Genomic DNA, 16195 nt, shown 5'->3' with positions numbered 1-16195 from the left:
GAACAGCGGAGGATGGGCGGGGTGGGGGGTGGGGAGGGGATGTCTGGGAGTTTAGAAAAGTCCTAACACGGAGCAGGGTTTGGGGGCAGGAGCCGCTCACTACACAGGCAACAAAGAGCTGTGACTCGGTAGCTCGATCAGTCACGTACTGTGTACCCTGCCCACCCCCATCTTGTCTGATCACCATCTTTGGTCAAATGCGCTGTGAAAACTGAGACAACGATTAACCCCGATGGTGGCGGCATCTCCGATCTGAAGATGACACACGTTACTGAGACACAACAAGCGATACCATCAGAGAGGGAACTGAGAGGACAAGAGCAGGTTATAATGGAAGTTTTGTGTGCAATAAGTGAGACTATTCATTGGGGTGGGGGGTGGGCTCTGGGGGCCTACCTTGGGTGAGGGGCACTATATATATAAATGCAAGTTGTTGTTGGAAGGAAACTTGGCTCAGGTTTCGCCCTGCCCGGGAATCGAACTTGGGTCCTCTCGCTTGCGAGGCGAGTGCTCTAACTAACTACTAGCTACAGGACTCCGCTTTGTAGAAACAGAGAGGGAGAGAGACTCCTAAACAACTCCTCTTAACCAGCGTTAACGTGCGCCAGGCTCGTGGAAAAGCAGGAAGGGATTTTTTTTTGCTCCCTGAACATCAAAAAAAAACAACATACAAAACACTTCAAAAGTTGCTCATCTCTTTCTTCAGTTAATAAATAAATCATTACTTTGTCATATCTGCTCCGAGCTGGTGGCAGCCCGCGTCTGTCTGCCTTTGATCCTGATCACTTACTGAATCAAGTGTTTCCCCCACATCAGCTTCTCCTCCGTGAAGATAAACCAGAAATAAACCGGTCTTGAGTCCTGGCCACTTTCACAGTCATTTCTTTTTATCTTGTCTCTTTGTCTGATTTGCTTTCCACTTTGAGCAAGACTACTGTGCCCCATAAAGAGCAATCTCTCCCCCTCTTCTCCGCCCTCCCTCTCTCTCCAAACCCTGCTCTCCTTCCTCTGATGACTTGGAAGATTTGGAGCTAGAACCGTGGCTGATGTTTTGCTCTCACTAGCCCAGGGACACCGAGGCCAAGTGTAACCTTAACATCTGTCGCAGGTCAGACCCTTAAGACATCATTGTGTGCCCTCCCATCCTGGGGAGGGGGAGGGCGAGGGGGACGGGGGGAGAGGGGGTTATACAGTGATCCAATCATACAGCATTGAATAATAATCAAAATAATCCTTGCATTAAATACAGTGCCTTATCACATGGTTGAGATGTCTCAGAGCGCTTCATGGGATATACTGTATCGTGGAGTGACTGTGTATTTTGTGGGCAAAACTCTAATAAGAAGAATTAAGAACTACTGTAATTTCCACAGTCCTTTAAAAAAATTAATTAAGAATTAACTAATTCCATGATAATTAAAGTTTGATTTTTTTGTACTGAACAAAAAGGACCCAAAATTGTTTGAAGCACTGGGAAGGAAACCTATCCCTGAATTCAAAGGAAGATCGGTCGTCAAAACGTTGACATGAAAACGAGGTAAAGAACGAGTCTGATTAAGGTTGGGAGATAAACTTTATTCTATATAATCTCTCTCGCTCTCTCTCCTTCTCTCGCTAAACCTAAATGACGCCTTGCACTGGTCAGGCTTTGAAGTTGCAGTTTGGTTTCGCTTCCTGTTGATGTGATGGCCCAGGTTGTGTTGTGAGATAAAGCAGTTCAGAAGATATTAAAGACATGAAAAGGCCCCGATGGCTATTTTCCTGGCACAGTTTCATGTTTTCCTCTTCCCTTAGAATTAACATTCCCCGTTGAAAGCTGCGCTGCCTGTAATCTGCTCTGTGTGAATGTGTGTGAGTGTGTGTGAGTCACCAGTGTTGGAAGCTGAGAGAGAGCTCAGCCACACATGAAAGGAAAAGCTCCAGATTACTGATAAACAACCTCTGGTCCAGCGACAGCATCACAGGCTGCGGAGTAAAGCCATCTTCAAACAACCCATCAGCGGCCTTTGTTTAATAGCTTGAAATGCCTTTTAACGGGTGTTAATGAAGAACTGTACAGTTTAAGGCTGGATTAATGTGTTGGTGATTAATTATGTCCAGCTCATCACCTGTTACACTTTCCCTTCTCCTTTTACTCTTATTATTGCCAAAGGCGGGGGGAGGGAGTGGTGGGGGTGGGGGTGGGGGGAGCCGAGACATTCTTTTAAATGTAAATTACTTTTATGTTTCTAAATCACCCACAGTCCCTGTCAGGTTTAGTTTACTTCCCCCCTCAACCCCCCCAACACACACACATAACACGCACATACATACTATACAAACACACACACATACATATACACACATACATACACACACACACACACATATATTCATACACACACGTACATACACACATACATGCATGCATACATACATACACACACCCACATACAATCATACACACACACACATACACACACACATATGCACACAGTCACCACTGCCCTATTATAAGAAAAACGAAATGTCTCCTACAGTTTATTCTGAAAGCTTTGATGTTTGATAAACAAGGGAGGAAGGTGACTGAGGAACAATGTAATCCTCTCCTCGGTACTGTCTCGGAACCCCAGCGGAGCTGTGTGACAAACTGAATCAATCAGCCCGGCACCACCCAGAGAGCCACCATTGTAATTAACTCCTCACACTGTCGCGTTCCCCGTTTGGGCCGTTTGTAAACGGGAAACACAATCACAGCTTCGGTGATCAAATGTCTGATTAATAACCTGCTCGGGAACACGCTGAAATGTACCCCTTACTGTCGTCTCCACTTGTGAGATTTATACCCATTAATCTCCCCCACCCTCCAACCCCCCCCCCCCCTTACCCCACCACCACCCCCCCACACCCCACCAGCCTCTGTCTCACCAGCGTGGAGTTATGTGGAGTCCTGTAGTGTAGTGGTTAGTGTGCTCGCCTCGCGAGCGAGAAGACCCGGGTCCGATTCCCGGATGGGGCGAAAATTTAGGAAAGTTTCCTTTCTCCACACGTCAATAGCCGGGGGGTAATAATCCCTCCCCGCAAAAATGTGGTCACTCAATCCACGACTGTTTGTGGGACGTTGCCGTGCACAATTGGCTGCTGCATTTCGCCCACAAAATACACAGTCTGTATATTCTGTGAAGCGCTTTGAGACGTCTCAACGACGTGATGAGGCTCTATATCAAATGCAGGGATTAGTATTATAAGGGGAGAATCTCTGTTGCAAGTTAGCCCAGAATTCCTGAATTCCAGGATCAGCGAAGAGCAGTTTGGGAATCCCGGGAAAAAGACTAGAAACTAATCCGTGGCTGGGAGCAGAGTGGGCCGACTCGCGGTTAACGGAGAACAACATGATACGGTCAGCGTGAGGTTCTGAGGATTTCCCCCCATGTCGGCAGGGAGAGCAGCCCGAAGCCAACACCGCAGCAGCACCCGGTTTACACGAAGCTCTTCAAAGCGTCTTCTGTCGGACGCGAGACATTGAAGTGTGAGGTGGGGGGCGTGGGGGTGGGGGAGGTGGTGTGGGGATCGCTGTGACATGGTGAATTAGTAATGGTATCGACGAGCTCTAACGGTGCCAGGTAATTACTGGGAGCTTCTGATAGGCTTCAAAGCTTTTGATTCCTGCCGACCCACAAACTCCGTGCGATCCTCCAGAAAGGGTTGATTAAACAACTCTCCCGGCAAGCTGTGGTGGTGGTTGTTGTTGTTCTTGTCGTTGTTGAGAGTTTACCTGCCCAACCATCAAATACAGTCATGAAGGAGAGCGGTGCAGGAGAGGGGAACAGAGGGGTGGGGGCTCATGTGGAGTATAAACACCCGTTGGGCCGAGTGGCGTGTTTCTGTTCCTGAGCCGTGTCAGTCTAACTGCACATCACGTTTCAAAGCTTCACTGAAGAACTCGCCTGTTGTTTCCAAAGTTAAGTTGCATGTTAAAGCCTGAAGCTGGCTGGTAGGTTGCGGCAGGCACTCAGCAGGTTGGGAGCCTGACTCCTTCACGTCCCTCCTTCAGCTCCGTGGCTGTGAACCGTGTGAAGCTCACAGTGGGGATGAGCATTGCCTCCAGATCCAGCAGTAATTGAACAGGAGAATGTGCTCGGAGCGTAGCTAATGACGGCTCCTGCCTGTTGTGCCCCGTCAGTATCTGTGCCTGAGACGTGCCGGGTCTAGACTTCCGCTGCTGATACCATTGATATTCTTTGAGGCGTGCGTTGAAGTAAATAACCTTCACAATCGCACAGGTTCAGGCTCTCAAGCTACACAGTGATCTCCAGCAGAGTGTGTGTGTGTGTACGTGTATGGATGAACCCAACGGCTCCTGTGTTTCAAGCTTCTTTATCATCGCAACGTCCCCAACCCTTAAAGGAGTTGCCTCTGCCATCTGCAACTCTCTTCCCAAACTCCCTCCGCCTTCCTCTCTCCTTCAAATCCCTTCTAATAAACATCCCCTCAACCGAGCCCCCTCCCTCCTAACTTCTCCCCACCCCACACATCCCGCTCACTCATATTTTCACTCCATCTCTATAAAGTGTTTTGAGATGTTACGTTATCCAACGTGAAAAGCGGTGAATAAGTAATGATTATTTGGGGGCATCAGAGGACAGACCCTGGTTATGGTTTAGATGGTGTGTTTGTCAGCCCGGCTCAGTGTGTGTGTGTCAGCCCGGCTCAGTCGACAGCGCTCTCACCTCTGAGTCAAAAGGTTATGGGTTCAAGCCCCCACGTCAGGACTTGAAATCACATAGTCTAAGCTGATGCTCCAATGCAGCGCTGGGGATCAAGCGCATGTGGAGTGCGGAGGAGGGGAGGGAGGAGGGAGAGAGGAGGGAGGAGGGTAGAGGGGTCAGAGGGGGAGGGGGGGAGAGAGGAGACGCTCAAACATAACAAGCAATAACTAACCAATTAACCAATAAACTCCTCCCCCCCCCCACAAAAAAAAGCATCGGAGATCAACATCAAAGCTGCACAGAAGCCGGTGGCATTTATTGAGAGAAGTGATTACAGGAGCGAGAGCAACGGCTCAAAGGGATGAGTGAAGTTAGAGAGAGAAAGAGAGAAAGCTGGAAGAAGCAAAAGGTTGTTCAGTTCTCCTGCGTCTCATCAGGAGCCAACATGAATGGGTCAGCGAGACACCAATGCCCTTGTAGGAGCAGAGTAGCTCAGCGCCTGGCGAGAACCATGGGCTGATCTTTTATCTTCCACCCGTGGTCCCAGCTCCGCTCTCAGCTGCCTGAACCCCCGTCACATTAATGACAAACCTTTGATGTTCCTCTCCACCCCAACCCCCCACCCCTTCCCTCCTCATTCAACAGAATGTTGTTTGGTTCAAAGGAAGAACAAAGACTGATTCTGGGGCTTTTAAATTATTAGCTGCCTAAGTCCTCTGTAATGATCCGGTTTGACTGAAGTGTGCAGTTTATTAACTGCATAAAGATGATATTATTAGAGGCCTGAAAGGGAGCAGCCGGCATCTTCCTTCAGTGCAAGCAGCGGGGTCTCTGAGCACTTTGATCTCAATCACTGCTAAATGTCTTTGTGAGTTGTGGCGAGCGTGGCTGAAATTAACATGAGGCCACACTAGTTATTGAGCCTCCCCCTCCCTCTCTCCCCCTCCCTTGTAAACCAGCGCTCGTTTCCTTACTTTCTGCCCTTCACTCCTCGACATCACCATATCTGAACGCACACTTGTGTAAGTTACAATGGATAATAATAATATGATAATAATCCGGGGATTTGATACATACAGCGCCTTATCATTGTCAGCCATCGAGACGTCTCAAAGCGCTTCACAGGACACACTGTACTGTAAAGTGAATTGACTGTGTGTTTTGCGGGCGAGTTACTTAACCCCTCTGTACTGTAGCGAAAAGCTCCAGGACGATTAAAACAGGTTGCGGGGCTGATGCTGATTTAGGGCGGGCGCGTCTCCGACAGTAACTGCTCTCGTTGTCGCTTGTGTTTGTGCAGCAGCAGCAGCAGCAGCAGCAACAACAACAACAACTTGGGTTTATGTAGGGTCCTGTGTTTACGTTGTTTATTTATTACACGTCTCTCCTGAAGGAGCCTCGCGTTTGGTTCCCATCACTTCCCTCGTTGGGGAAGGCTCAGTGTGTGGTGTGTGTGTGTGTGTGTGGACAGAGGAGGTCCTGCAATGAGCAGATATTCCCACCAGAGGGCAGCAACACCCCGTTCATCATTGGGATACATTGCAAAAACCTCAGTCTCACCCAATTTCCACTTCATGTCACAATGTTAACACCACCACCACAACAACTTACACTTATATGCCCCCCCCCCCCCCCTCCCACCAACCCCCTCCCCCACACGCAGGGTAGCGTCTCGGAGCGCTTAAAAAAAAATGCTCCTCCAGGATGCGGACACAGCTGCGAAGGGCAATTTCGGGACAGACACCTGACAGGAAGGACACGTTTTTGCACCAGTTATTTTTATCTCCACTGAAGGCCTGGAGTAGTGATGGGCAGCCTGTGGCCCGAGGGGTTGTTAAAAAGTGACCATCGCCCCCCCTCCACCCCCCCCCCCACCCCCCCCCCTCCCCGACTCGGACATTCGGGGGTAAGTCCATGGCATAAATCCACGACTGTTTGTGGGACGTTGCTGTGCGCAATTGGCTGCCGAGTTTCGTCCACAAAATACCCAGTCACTACACGTTACGCTACATACAATACACGCTACACTTCCTGCCTCGTTACCACGGTGAAGGTTTGATCACCCTTGTCTCGGAGTCTCGCTTATCTTTGAGTCTGAGTTTGGCTCCAGCACGATTTCCTCTCAGCTCTGAGCTGTGCCGTGGTTCAGCCCCGGCTGCGGTGACTGTGGTGCCTCATCGCTATATTCGTACTCTTGGGCAGCTCCGCTCCACTTAAACTCCCCCACACGAGGGGGCAGGGAGGGAGGGGAAGGGGGGGGGCGCTCCCAGTCTGTGCTACAGTCATTCAACCAACCCTTTTGTTGCCGGACACCAACTGATTCATATGCGAGAGAAAATGTTTTCCTTGATTATTCAATCCACAACTGTTTGTGGGACGCTGCTGTGTGCAATTGGCTGCCGCGTTTCGCCCCCACAAAATACACAGTCACTCCACTTTACAGAATATCCTGTGAAGCGCTTTGAGACGTCTCAACAACGTGATAAGTTGCTATATCAAATGCAAAGCCTATTATCGTTTATCATTAAAACAAAACTTGCGTTGTATATAGCGCTCGAGCAGGACAAATGTCTCAAAAGCTCACAGTGATTCCTGTCGGTGTAGTGACCATATTTATAGCTAAGCAAGGACACACAGACAGCCATGAGCTGAGCATCCATGGATTGGGGGAACAGATCAGGACACCAGCATCACATCAACAACAACAAAATTACATTTGTAGAGCGCCTTTCACGTCGGGAGAATCTTTGATGCCCACCTGAACAGGTCATTTACCCTTTGTCAACAACCACTTGCACTTATTTAGAGCCCTCCACGCAGGGTGGCCTCTCAGAGCTCTTAACAGTGGCGGAGTCTGATTCCAAGCTGTGGGGGGGGGGAGGGGGGAGGTGGCTGTACCTACGGCCGAAGAGGAAAGTTTTCAGGCAAGACTTGCAAAAGGGGAGAGAGGGGGCAAGGCGGAGGGATTGAGGGAGAGTGTTCCAGAGTTTTCGGGCGCAGTGGCTGAAAGCCCGACCTCCGATGATGGGGATGAGGGTGTGAGGGACGAGCAGGAGGCCAGTGCCAGTTGAGTGGAGGCACTGGGTGGTGGATTGCGGATTGAGGAGATAGGGAGGTGCCAAGGAGTGAATGGATTTGAACACAAGAGTGAGGATCTTGAAGTCGATCCATTCGATGATGGGGAGCCAGTGGAGCTTGGGCCAGAACTGGTGAGATGTGGGTACGGAGTTTGGTCTGAGTCAGTATGCGGGCAGCAGGGTTTTGAATGAGTTAGATCTTGTGAATGGTGGAGCTGGGGAGACCGGCAAGAACTGCGTTGGAGTAATCCAAGTGGGAGGTGACAAACACATGTACGAGGGTTTTGGCTGCATTTGGGGTAAGGTACAGTCGGAGCCGGGCAATGTGACAAAAGTAGAAGAAAGCGGTCTTGGTCAGGGACCAGATGTGGGGGAGGAAGGATAATTGGGGTCAAACCAGACGCCTGGGTTGCGCACTGGTTCGGTGAGTGTGAGGGAGAGCCCAGGGAGGTTGAGGAGTTCAGATCCACGGAGTGAAGAGTGAAGAGTTGGCACTGGAGGAGGCAAAGTAGGCTTGTGTGTCATCCGCCTCCATGTGGAAGTTTACCCCGTGTTTGCGGCCATGACTTTGTCTTGTCTTAAGTGCTTTGGGACGTCCTCCTGATGTGAAAGACGCTATACAAATGTACGTTGTTGTTGTTGAAGGGGGAGAAGTTTTGTCTGTCCTTCAGTCCTTCAGTCACTGAGTTTGTGAGCGCACGCTGAGCTGTGCTGAGCTGTGCTAAAACCTGCACCAAAAAGGTATCAAACTTTATTTTATTTTCAGCGTTTTTCCATTCATTTCTCAAGGAGGAAACGTTCAAATCTCGGTCATGATCTTGCCTTTGTTACCTTAGCCCCGGTGGAAAGAAGATAACTTTTTTTTCTTTCTTTTGTGCATGCAAGCAAGCAGACTAGGTTGCATTATTTCCACTTGCGGTCGGTAAAACTAGGTCATCAAGAGAGAGAGAGAGAGAGAAAGCATGTGAGGAGCGGGGCAGGAAATACCCTAACGCACAAACTTATTTCTCAAGGTTGGAGTGTTTCAGCTGTCGGTGTTGAAGGTCCGTGATGCTGCGTGTGCTCTGCCCCTTGGGCCGGGCTGGAGCTCTCCCTGTGTAGAGCCAGCAGAGCCGAGCGGAGAGGAGAGGAGAGGCGAGGCGAGGAGATGCCGGTACGTTTCGGAGAGTTCCGGAGCCTCAGCTCCCCGGAGACCATGGTCCACCTGCTCCAGATGCTCCTCACATGCATTACCTTCAGCCTGGTGGCCAGAGACGGGCCTGGGAACCCCTACTACACCTTTGCCATGTTCTCCTGGTGCTTCTCCTTCGGGGCTAGTGCTCTGATCTTCCTGCTGGAGTTCACCCAGCTCCACAGCCTCGTCTCCTTCTCCTGGAAGAACCTGCCAGTCACCGTGGCCACTTTCTCCTCCCTCATGACCATGGCCTCCTCCATCACCTACCCGCTCTTCGTGGTGTACGAAGCCCAGTGCGAGAAGGCCTGGGCCCAAATTAAATGCCACCGAATGTTGGCTGCCTCTGCCTTCTCCTGCCTGGCCTCACTGGCCTACTGTGCTGAGGTGTACATGAGCACAGGGAGAGCGGGGGAACCAGGGCGTTACATGGCCACTCCGCCCGGGATCCTGAAGGTACTCCAAGTCTTCTCAGCTTGCGTGATCTTCATGGCTTTGAGTCAACTGGAGAGCGACAAAGTCTGGGTCTACTGGTACTGCGTGGGGTTGGTGTGCGTCTCTCTCTCGCTGTCTCTCGGGGTGATCATCACCATCCTGGGCGAGTGTCGTGGCCGCTGCCCGATGCCCTTCAACCGGCTGCTGGTGGGGACCAGCGCGGCCTCGCTCCTCATGTACCTGGCGCTGGCCACTCTCTGGGGCTTGCAGCTGAGGGAAAATCAAAGCTGGGAATGCACCAGCCTGAAAGATGTCTGCCAGAGCGAGCTGGTCTCAGCCATCATGATCTTCCTCAATCTGATCTGGTACACGGCTGATTTCGTCTTCTCCATCAAGCTGATGAGGCCGTGGAGCTGAGCGAGGCATCGGGGACTAACTGATTGACTGACCACACAACATCCACAGCCTTAGCCTTCCTCACCAGGAACTCAGACAAACACAGACCCATCACGCCACCCCTGCCACGCCACATCTTGGGGTAAAGGAAAATAAAAAGACTTGCATGTTCCTAAAAACTTTTTTTTAATTATTCTATTGTATGAAAACAGTTGAAAGCGGTTTCCGGTTATTTCTGTCAAGTGTAGTAACTGTTTGTTTCGGGCCGCTTCCGTTGCCCGGAGCAGCATTACTGACATTGTGTTTGGTCAATTCTCCTGTAATAATTGCCTTTCCATTTGTTATGAAGTTTTATGTAAGGAAATGTTTTGTACGGCAAAAATATATATATATATACATAAATCTATATACATTATCTCAAAGCTTGGATCTGATAAGTGTAGGTGGGATATTGCTTTAAGAAGTAAATGGCAATTTGGTCACTCAATCCACGACTGTGTGTGGGGCACTGCTGCGCGTAACGTACCGCGTTTCACCCGCAAAATTCACAGTCAATTCGCTTTACAATATATTCTGTGAAGTGCTTTGAGACATCTCAATGACTTGATAACACCAACAAATTTTTGTACAGCGCCTTTCACATCAGGAGGCTGTCCCCAGGCGCTGTGTCAAACACAGGGATTATTATTCTGAGTACAGAGACTCGGGCAAAGCCCAAAGCCTCTGTATCACCAACAGGAAAGGCAGAAGTTGTGTTTGCAATGCAGACCTGCTCCCCGCTGATTGCCCTGCGATAGCATTGCCGAGGAGGATGCAGAATTCACTGCAGGCAAAATTCACCTGCTGAACGTTCCCAGCGACTTCTAATAATAATAATAATCCTTCCATTTGATGTAGCGCTTTCCACGTCTTCCCGACGTCTCAAAGCGCTTCACAGAATCGACTGTAAAGTGAAATGGCTGCATATTTGTGGGCGAAACGCGGCATCTCTTTTCATTGCAGAACTCACTACCCGTTTCAATGAGTTAGGGTCCATCTAAATGGCCTCCTCTTACACACAGTGACGTTATCGCAATATTGCAAGATGTCGCCACGATACCTACAATTAAGGTGCGGAAGAGAGTCAAACCCACCTCTTCCCACTGTAATTCTTTTTGCTTGCGTTTGCCGGCTGTGCCCACGAGATGGCCCCCCCACCCACGTGTCCATCGGACACTTAACCACCGAATCAGGATTTTGCAGCGCGGAAGGAGGAGGCCATTCGACCAGCCTGGCTCAGTGGTAACGCTTTCGCCGCCGAGTCAGATGGCTGTGGGTTCAAGCCCCAGGCAGGTCGGGACTTGGAATCACACGGTCTAACGCTGATGCTCCAATGCAGCTTTGAGGGGGGGGTTTGTTGCGACGGTGGAGGTGCCGGGCTTCAGATGAGGCGTTAAACCGAGGTTCCGTCTGCCTGTTCGGGTGGACGTTAAAGATCTCCTGGCTCTGTTGGTAAAGAGAAGGGAGTTTCTCTCTCCCGGTGTCCTGGCCGACAAACCCCCCCCCCCCCCCGCCCCCCCCTTTCCCCCCCAAATAAAAACTGGTCACCCCGTGGCTGTTTGTGGGGCATTTGCAAAATGACGGCTGCGTTTTTTTCCCGGAATTAAATACGGGCACTGCATTTTGGGGTGGAACGACAGCGACTCGCGCCCGGGTAGCGCCCTCCCGCGAGGGGGTTTGCGTCCCGGAGCGCTTCGAGCATTCCCGGGGCAGGGTCTCGCAGCGCAGCATATCCTGCGAAGCGCTTTGAGGCGTCTCGCGGACGTGTTCGGGCGCCGCATCAAATGCAAGGATTGTTACGGTGGTTATTATTGTGCACCAGGTGCATGGCGAGCACCAAAGGGGGCGTGGCGAACACCAAAGGGGGCGTGGCGAGCACTAAGGGGGCGTGGCGAACACCAAGGGGGCGTGACGAACACCTGGGGGGGGGGGCGTGGCGAACTCCCGGGTGACGTGTTCCCTCAACGTGCTGCGTGCGTAAGGGACGTCACTGCGCGTGAGACGACGACGGCGGCGGGGAGGGGGGGGTGGGGCTCGCGCGCGCCGCCGAAGGAGGGGGGGGCGCGTCGCGCGTCGCGCGGAGGAGTGACGGCGCGCATGCGCCCTTCGCTGCCAGGCGGCGCTGTGAGGGCGGCGCGAGCGGCGGGTGGCGGTTGCGAGGAGACGCGGCGGCGGCCGGAGGGAAGCGACGCGAGGCGAGGCGAGCGGGAGCGGGAGCGGAGCCGCACTGAGCGGGCGGCTGCCATGACAGACACTCGGGTGAGTGAGTGAGTGAGTGAGAAAGGAAGCAAGTGAGGGCCCGGGAACCTGGGTGACAGCTCTCACGAGCTCTTCCCCGTCGCCTCTCTTCCCTCCCCGGGTAACCACCCGCTGCCGGTAACTCTCTCACCTCAGCCTTTTCCGGGGGGGGACTGCTGGCGCCGTGGCCCCCGCCCGGTCCGGCCCGGCCCGGCGGGCGGGAAAGCCCCCATGTGTGTTCGCCCGCCGCTAGGCCGCTCCTCTGCCCCTCCGCGCCGACCCGCGAGCCCAGGGGACCGACCGCGGCTGAGAATAATAATAATAATAATAATAATAATAATAAAAAACAACAATAGTCATGATGTCTTTTGGCGGTTTTCGACCTCTCTCCCAGCGGTTCTGAGTGCTGACTGACACTCGCTCGCTCGCTCGCTGTTTATTTATGCCACCGCCGTATTTTTTCGATCCATATTTATTGTTATTGCTCTGTTCTATTATTATTATTGTTATTATCATTATGTTATCCGCTCCACCGCAGATTCTGTGAAGCGCCCCGAGACGTCTCAGCGGCGTGTGATAAGGCTCCGTGTCAAATGCAAGGGTTATTGATAGTGTTGTTATTGTTCTGAGAGCTGGCGTTGGCGAGGCGCCCCGTGACGAGGCTAGACTTCTTGTGTTTTTTTTTTGTTTGACACGCACTGAAAGCAAACATTCCCAGGCAACGAGGGATCCTTACAACATCTTCCCTTTCCCCCCACTCCAGGATAGAGATCTCTCTCTCTCGCTCTCTCTCTCTCTCTCTCTGCAGCCTCACCCTTGTACACTGATGCAGAGATACGAAGATTTATGTGGTTGGATTTCTTCCTCCCTACCCTACTTTTATTGCGGTTTAAGACGGGAAAGGAAAGGTGGAAACCGTCTGCCCGCAAAGGGAAAGAGTGGTCACTCTGTCCCAAAGTGAGCATCTTTATCTCACCCTCCCTGTGCGGACTCCCCCTTCGTGTGAGGTGTCACTTAAATCACTTCAATGTGCTTTTCGGTAACTTCAAAAGCGCATTATCTACACAGTTCAATCCTTTTCAGGTCATTTGGGAAGATGTCATGTTTGGAGTGGGGAAGATTGGTGAAGAATTCCACTGTCTTGAGGAGCTGGAAGTGGGGGCAAAAAGTTTTAAAAAAAGAGCTGTGAGAAATTTTGATGGTAGGACAGTGTGGAGGAAGTGTGTAGGATCATAAGATGTATGGATGGAGCTGCTGGTCTTCTACTTCTGTTTTCTTTAACAAGTCCAGTTTCCTGCTGGACTTAGTTTCCCTTCATGTAGTTGAATGTTGGGCAATAAGAGAATGTTGTTTGGAAAGATACTGAAGTAATATATCAGCACAAATCAGCACAAGGTCTGGAGAATCTGATGGACTTGCTGAGGATCAGAATAGAGAGGGGATCTTTGCCAAGATCATCAAGATTAGAATTACAAGAGCAAAAGTGTGCAGCTCCTCGGGGCAGAAGCGTGAGAGACACAGGGATTCACAAATTGGAGAGGCAGCTTCGAAAAAAGACGAGAAAGAATAACCTCTGGAAGGACAGGAAGAAAGGGGGCAGGTTGCATTATCGTAGGTGCCGTCCTTTGGGTGAGATGTTAAACTGAGGACTCATCTGCCTGTTCAGATGGATGTTAAAGATCCCATGGCATTATTCGAAAAGAGAAGGGAGTTTGTCTCCAGATGTCTTGGTCAACAATCCTCCAAATAAAATTGGTCACTCAGCTAACTTTCATTCTACAGAGAGAATCTACAGATGTTGATCTGCCTGTGAGTGAGTGGAAAAGGAGAGGGAAGGGACAATCACAACTCAAGCTTGGTCATTACGATAACCAGTGGTTCGAGTTCAAAGAAAATTAGCATTGATTGTGACAACGCAGATTCCGTCAAAAGATTCCCTCAAAAGTTCTGAATATAACATCAAGTCAGGATAGTGTCTAAAACGTATGTAAAAATAAACTGTTAGTATGATGTTGTCATATGTGGTATATACCTTCCAGTGAGTTTCAGAAAAGAATCCTATTTTAGAAATCAAAATCTTAAGTGCTTTGTGTTGGTTATCTGGATCTCCAACTGAGATAGTACTCATAATTCAATAGAAAATCTTTTACAAAAGACATTTACAAATACTGTAAATCCTTTAAGCAGGGTGGGGGGGGATGGGGACTTTTTTGTTGCCTCTGAAACAAGTTACTTGAATTGGTGGAATTTTCAGTGGTCATAATTCCATTAACTTGCCCTTGTAATATGTAGAACTCAAATGAATCAGTTTTCTAACGTGTGGACAAATGAATTCTGATAGCATTTACAGAAATATTCACAACAACAACTTGGATTTATATAGCGTCCTCCACACCTGACGGCGCGTCAGAGCGTTTCACAGTAACGGATCTCGGGACCGAGCCAGGGGAGAGCTTACCACATATGCTTACCACATATGCAATATGTAGTAATGCATATGTGGTAAGCCACCCGGCAACAGTTTGAATATACCACTACGAATTCATCTCATTAACAGTCCTGCTCCAGAACAAACACATCTTTGGACTCTGATCAACAGATTATCCAAGTTGTTTTTTTTTCAGTTTACCAGTTGCAGATGGATGCTGTTGACTTTCTGGCACAGTACAGGCATTTGAAAACCCGTCTGCAATGCACAATTGAAGAAAAACATAAAGGTGACAGATTTTTTGTTCTAGTCTGGGAGGTGCTCCCTGAACTTGATATACAGTCGGTGAGAGTGAATGTTTCACTTGCTGAGGTAGATGTGTGCTTTGCATGAGATGAATGTGATGTTTATTCTACAGGATTACTTGAGTGCATAATTTTAATTGTGAGGGAAGAGAAGTGAACTTTATGTGAAATCATCTAGAGTAGCATGTGTTGTAACTAAGAACTGTATTTTAGTAAATCATTACTTGTCTGGAGCAGCATGTTGTGGGAGGAACTCATCAGTTCTACAGTATTTCCCCATAGCTGTGGAATAAATCTTTCAAGGGTACATTGTGTAACTAACAGTCATACAGTTCTCCTTGCCCGAATCCCGGAAACTCCTATTTTTCTCATACAATGGTTGCTGAATGTGGTGTGTGAGGCCTATTTTCTGTTGTAGTTGCTAAGCTAGGCCTCATCTTCAATCCTAATGCATGCCCTTTGGTTGTTCTTCTGTAAGTGGTGTTCAGATAACTACAAGATGTGATTTTCCTTTGCTGTTTGCTATTGATGCTATTGATGAACACATTTCTGTGTAAAGTACCATGCAATTCAACCAAAAGTGAGTGTGTGAGGCCTTCCTGTTTGGCTCCCGTCAGGGCCTCCACACCTCAGGCGCTAACAGCCTCAACATCCAAGGATGCACACTCTACCTCACTGAGCCAGTCCGGAACCTTGGCATCTTGTTTGACCCTATCCTTTCTACCCAACATCCATACCATGACCCATTCTGCTTTCCCCCACCTCCGTAACATGGCCTGACTCCACCACTGTTTCACACCTCAGGCCGAAATAATGATTGTTCAGCACCTTGGGACGTCCTCCCGACGTGAAAGGCGCTATACAAATGTAATTTTGTTGTGCGTGCAGTACCATGTTTTATCTTCAGAAAGCAAGGCAACAATTTTCAAAAGTACTGCAGTTTAGTGTACTTCTAAGAATCATGAATGTCATTGTAGCTTTCTGCATTGTGGTTTCTTGCTGAGACCTTGTGAATGCATCAAATGTTCTGGTGTGACCTTATTCAATAAAAATCATGTGGTGAGGTGAGAAATTAAGCAAATAAAATAGTTCCGTAAATTGGAAGCACAAGATCCTCTTGAGCAACTTCTTTTCTTCTCCCCCCATCCCAATCCAGTGCTGAAATTACAAAGTTGTACTGACTACATATCCTCTTTATTGGGTTAATCTTGAAAACTGCATCTCATACTGCCTGTTTAAAGTGGAGCATTTCTCATTTTTTTTTCTTGCATAGTTATTTGGGCTGAAGTTAGTGTTGTACAACTTTGGTCCATGCAAAAATATCTTTCTTGTAAGTTTTACATGCCGATCGAATTGCAATGCCTGTTGAAACCGTATAGGCAGAAAATTTGTAACTTGTTTGCATGATCATCGTGCTG

At 49.4% G+C, this 16195-nt stretch overlaps 2 protein-coding genes across 4 annotated transcripts in view; both read left to right on the top strand.

Annotated features, from left to right (window-relative positions):
- Positions 1-8780: 8780 nt before the first annotated feature.
- LOC103175622 (myeloid-associated differentiation marker homolog) lies at positions 8781-9946 on the top strand. Its single transcript, XM_007888744.2, has one exon. It carries the CDS (start codon positions 8913-8915, stop codon positions 9786-9788), a length of 876 nt encoding a protein of 291 aa, XP_007886935.2. The 5' UTR covers positions 8781-8912; the 3' UTR covers positions 9789-9946.
- A 2023-nt stretch (positions 9947-11969) lies between these two features.
- tex2 (testis expressed 2) overlaps positions 11970-16195 on the top strand; it is a 35309-nt gene continuing 31083 nt past the window's right edge. For 2 of the 3 annotated variants that reach the window (XM_007888747.2, XM_007888745.2), the window contains exon 1: positions 11970-12065. The gene's annotated coding sequence lies outside the window, so the exon portion shown is untranslated. Of the gene's footprint in view, positions 12066-14668; positions 14762-16195 lie in introns of all 3 variants that reach the window. The other variant, XM_007888746.2, reaches the window with a different exon arrangement.

This window comes from Callorhinchus milii, unplaced genomic scaffold (assembly GCF_018977255.1).
Source record: "Callorhinchus milii isolate IMCB2004 unplaced genomic scaffold, IMCB_Cmil_1.0 Scaffold20, whole genome shotgun sequence".
In the NCBI taxonomy this organism is placed as follows: domain Eukaryota; kingdom Metazoa; phylum Chordata; class Chondrichthyes; order Chimaeriformes; family Callorhinchidae; genus Callorhinchus; species Callorhinchus milii.
The sequence above is the reverse complement of the archived record's forward strand: the minus strand, read 5'-3'. Positions and strand labels throughout refer to the sequence as shown.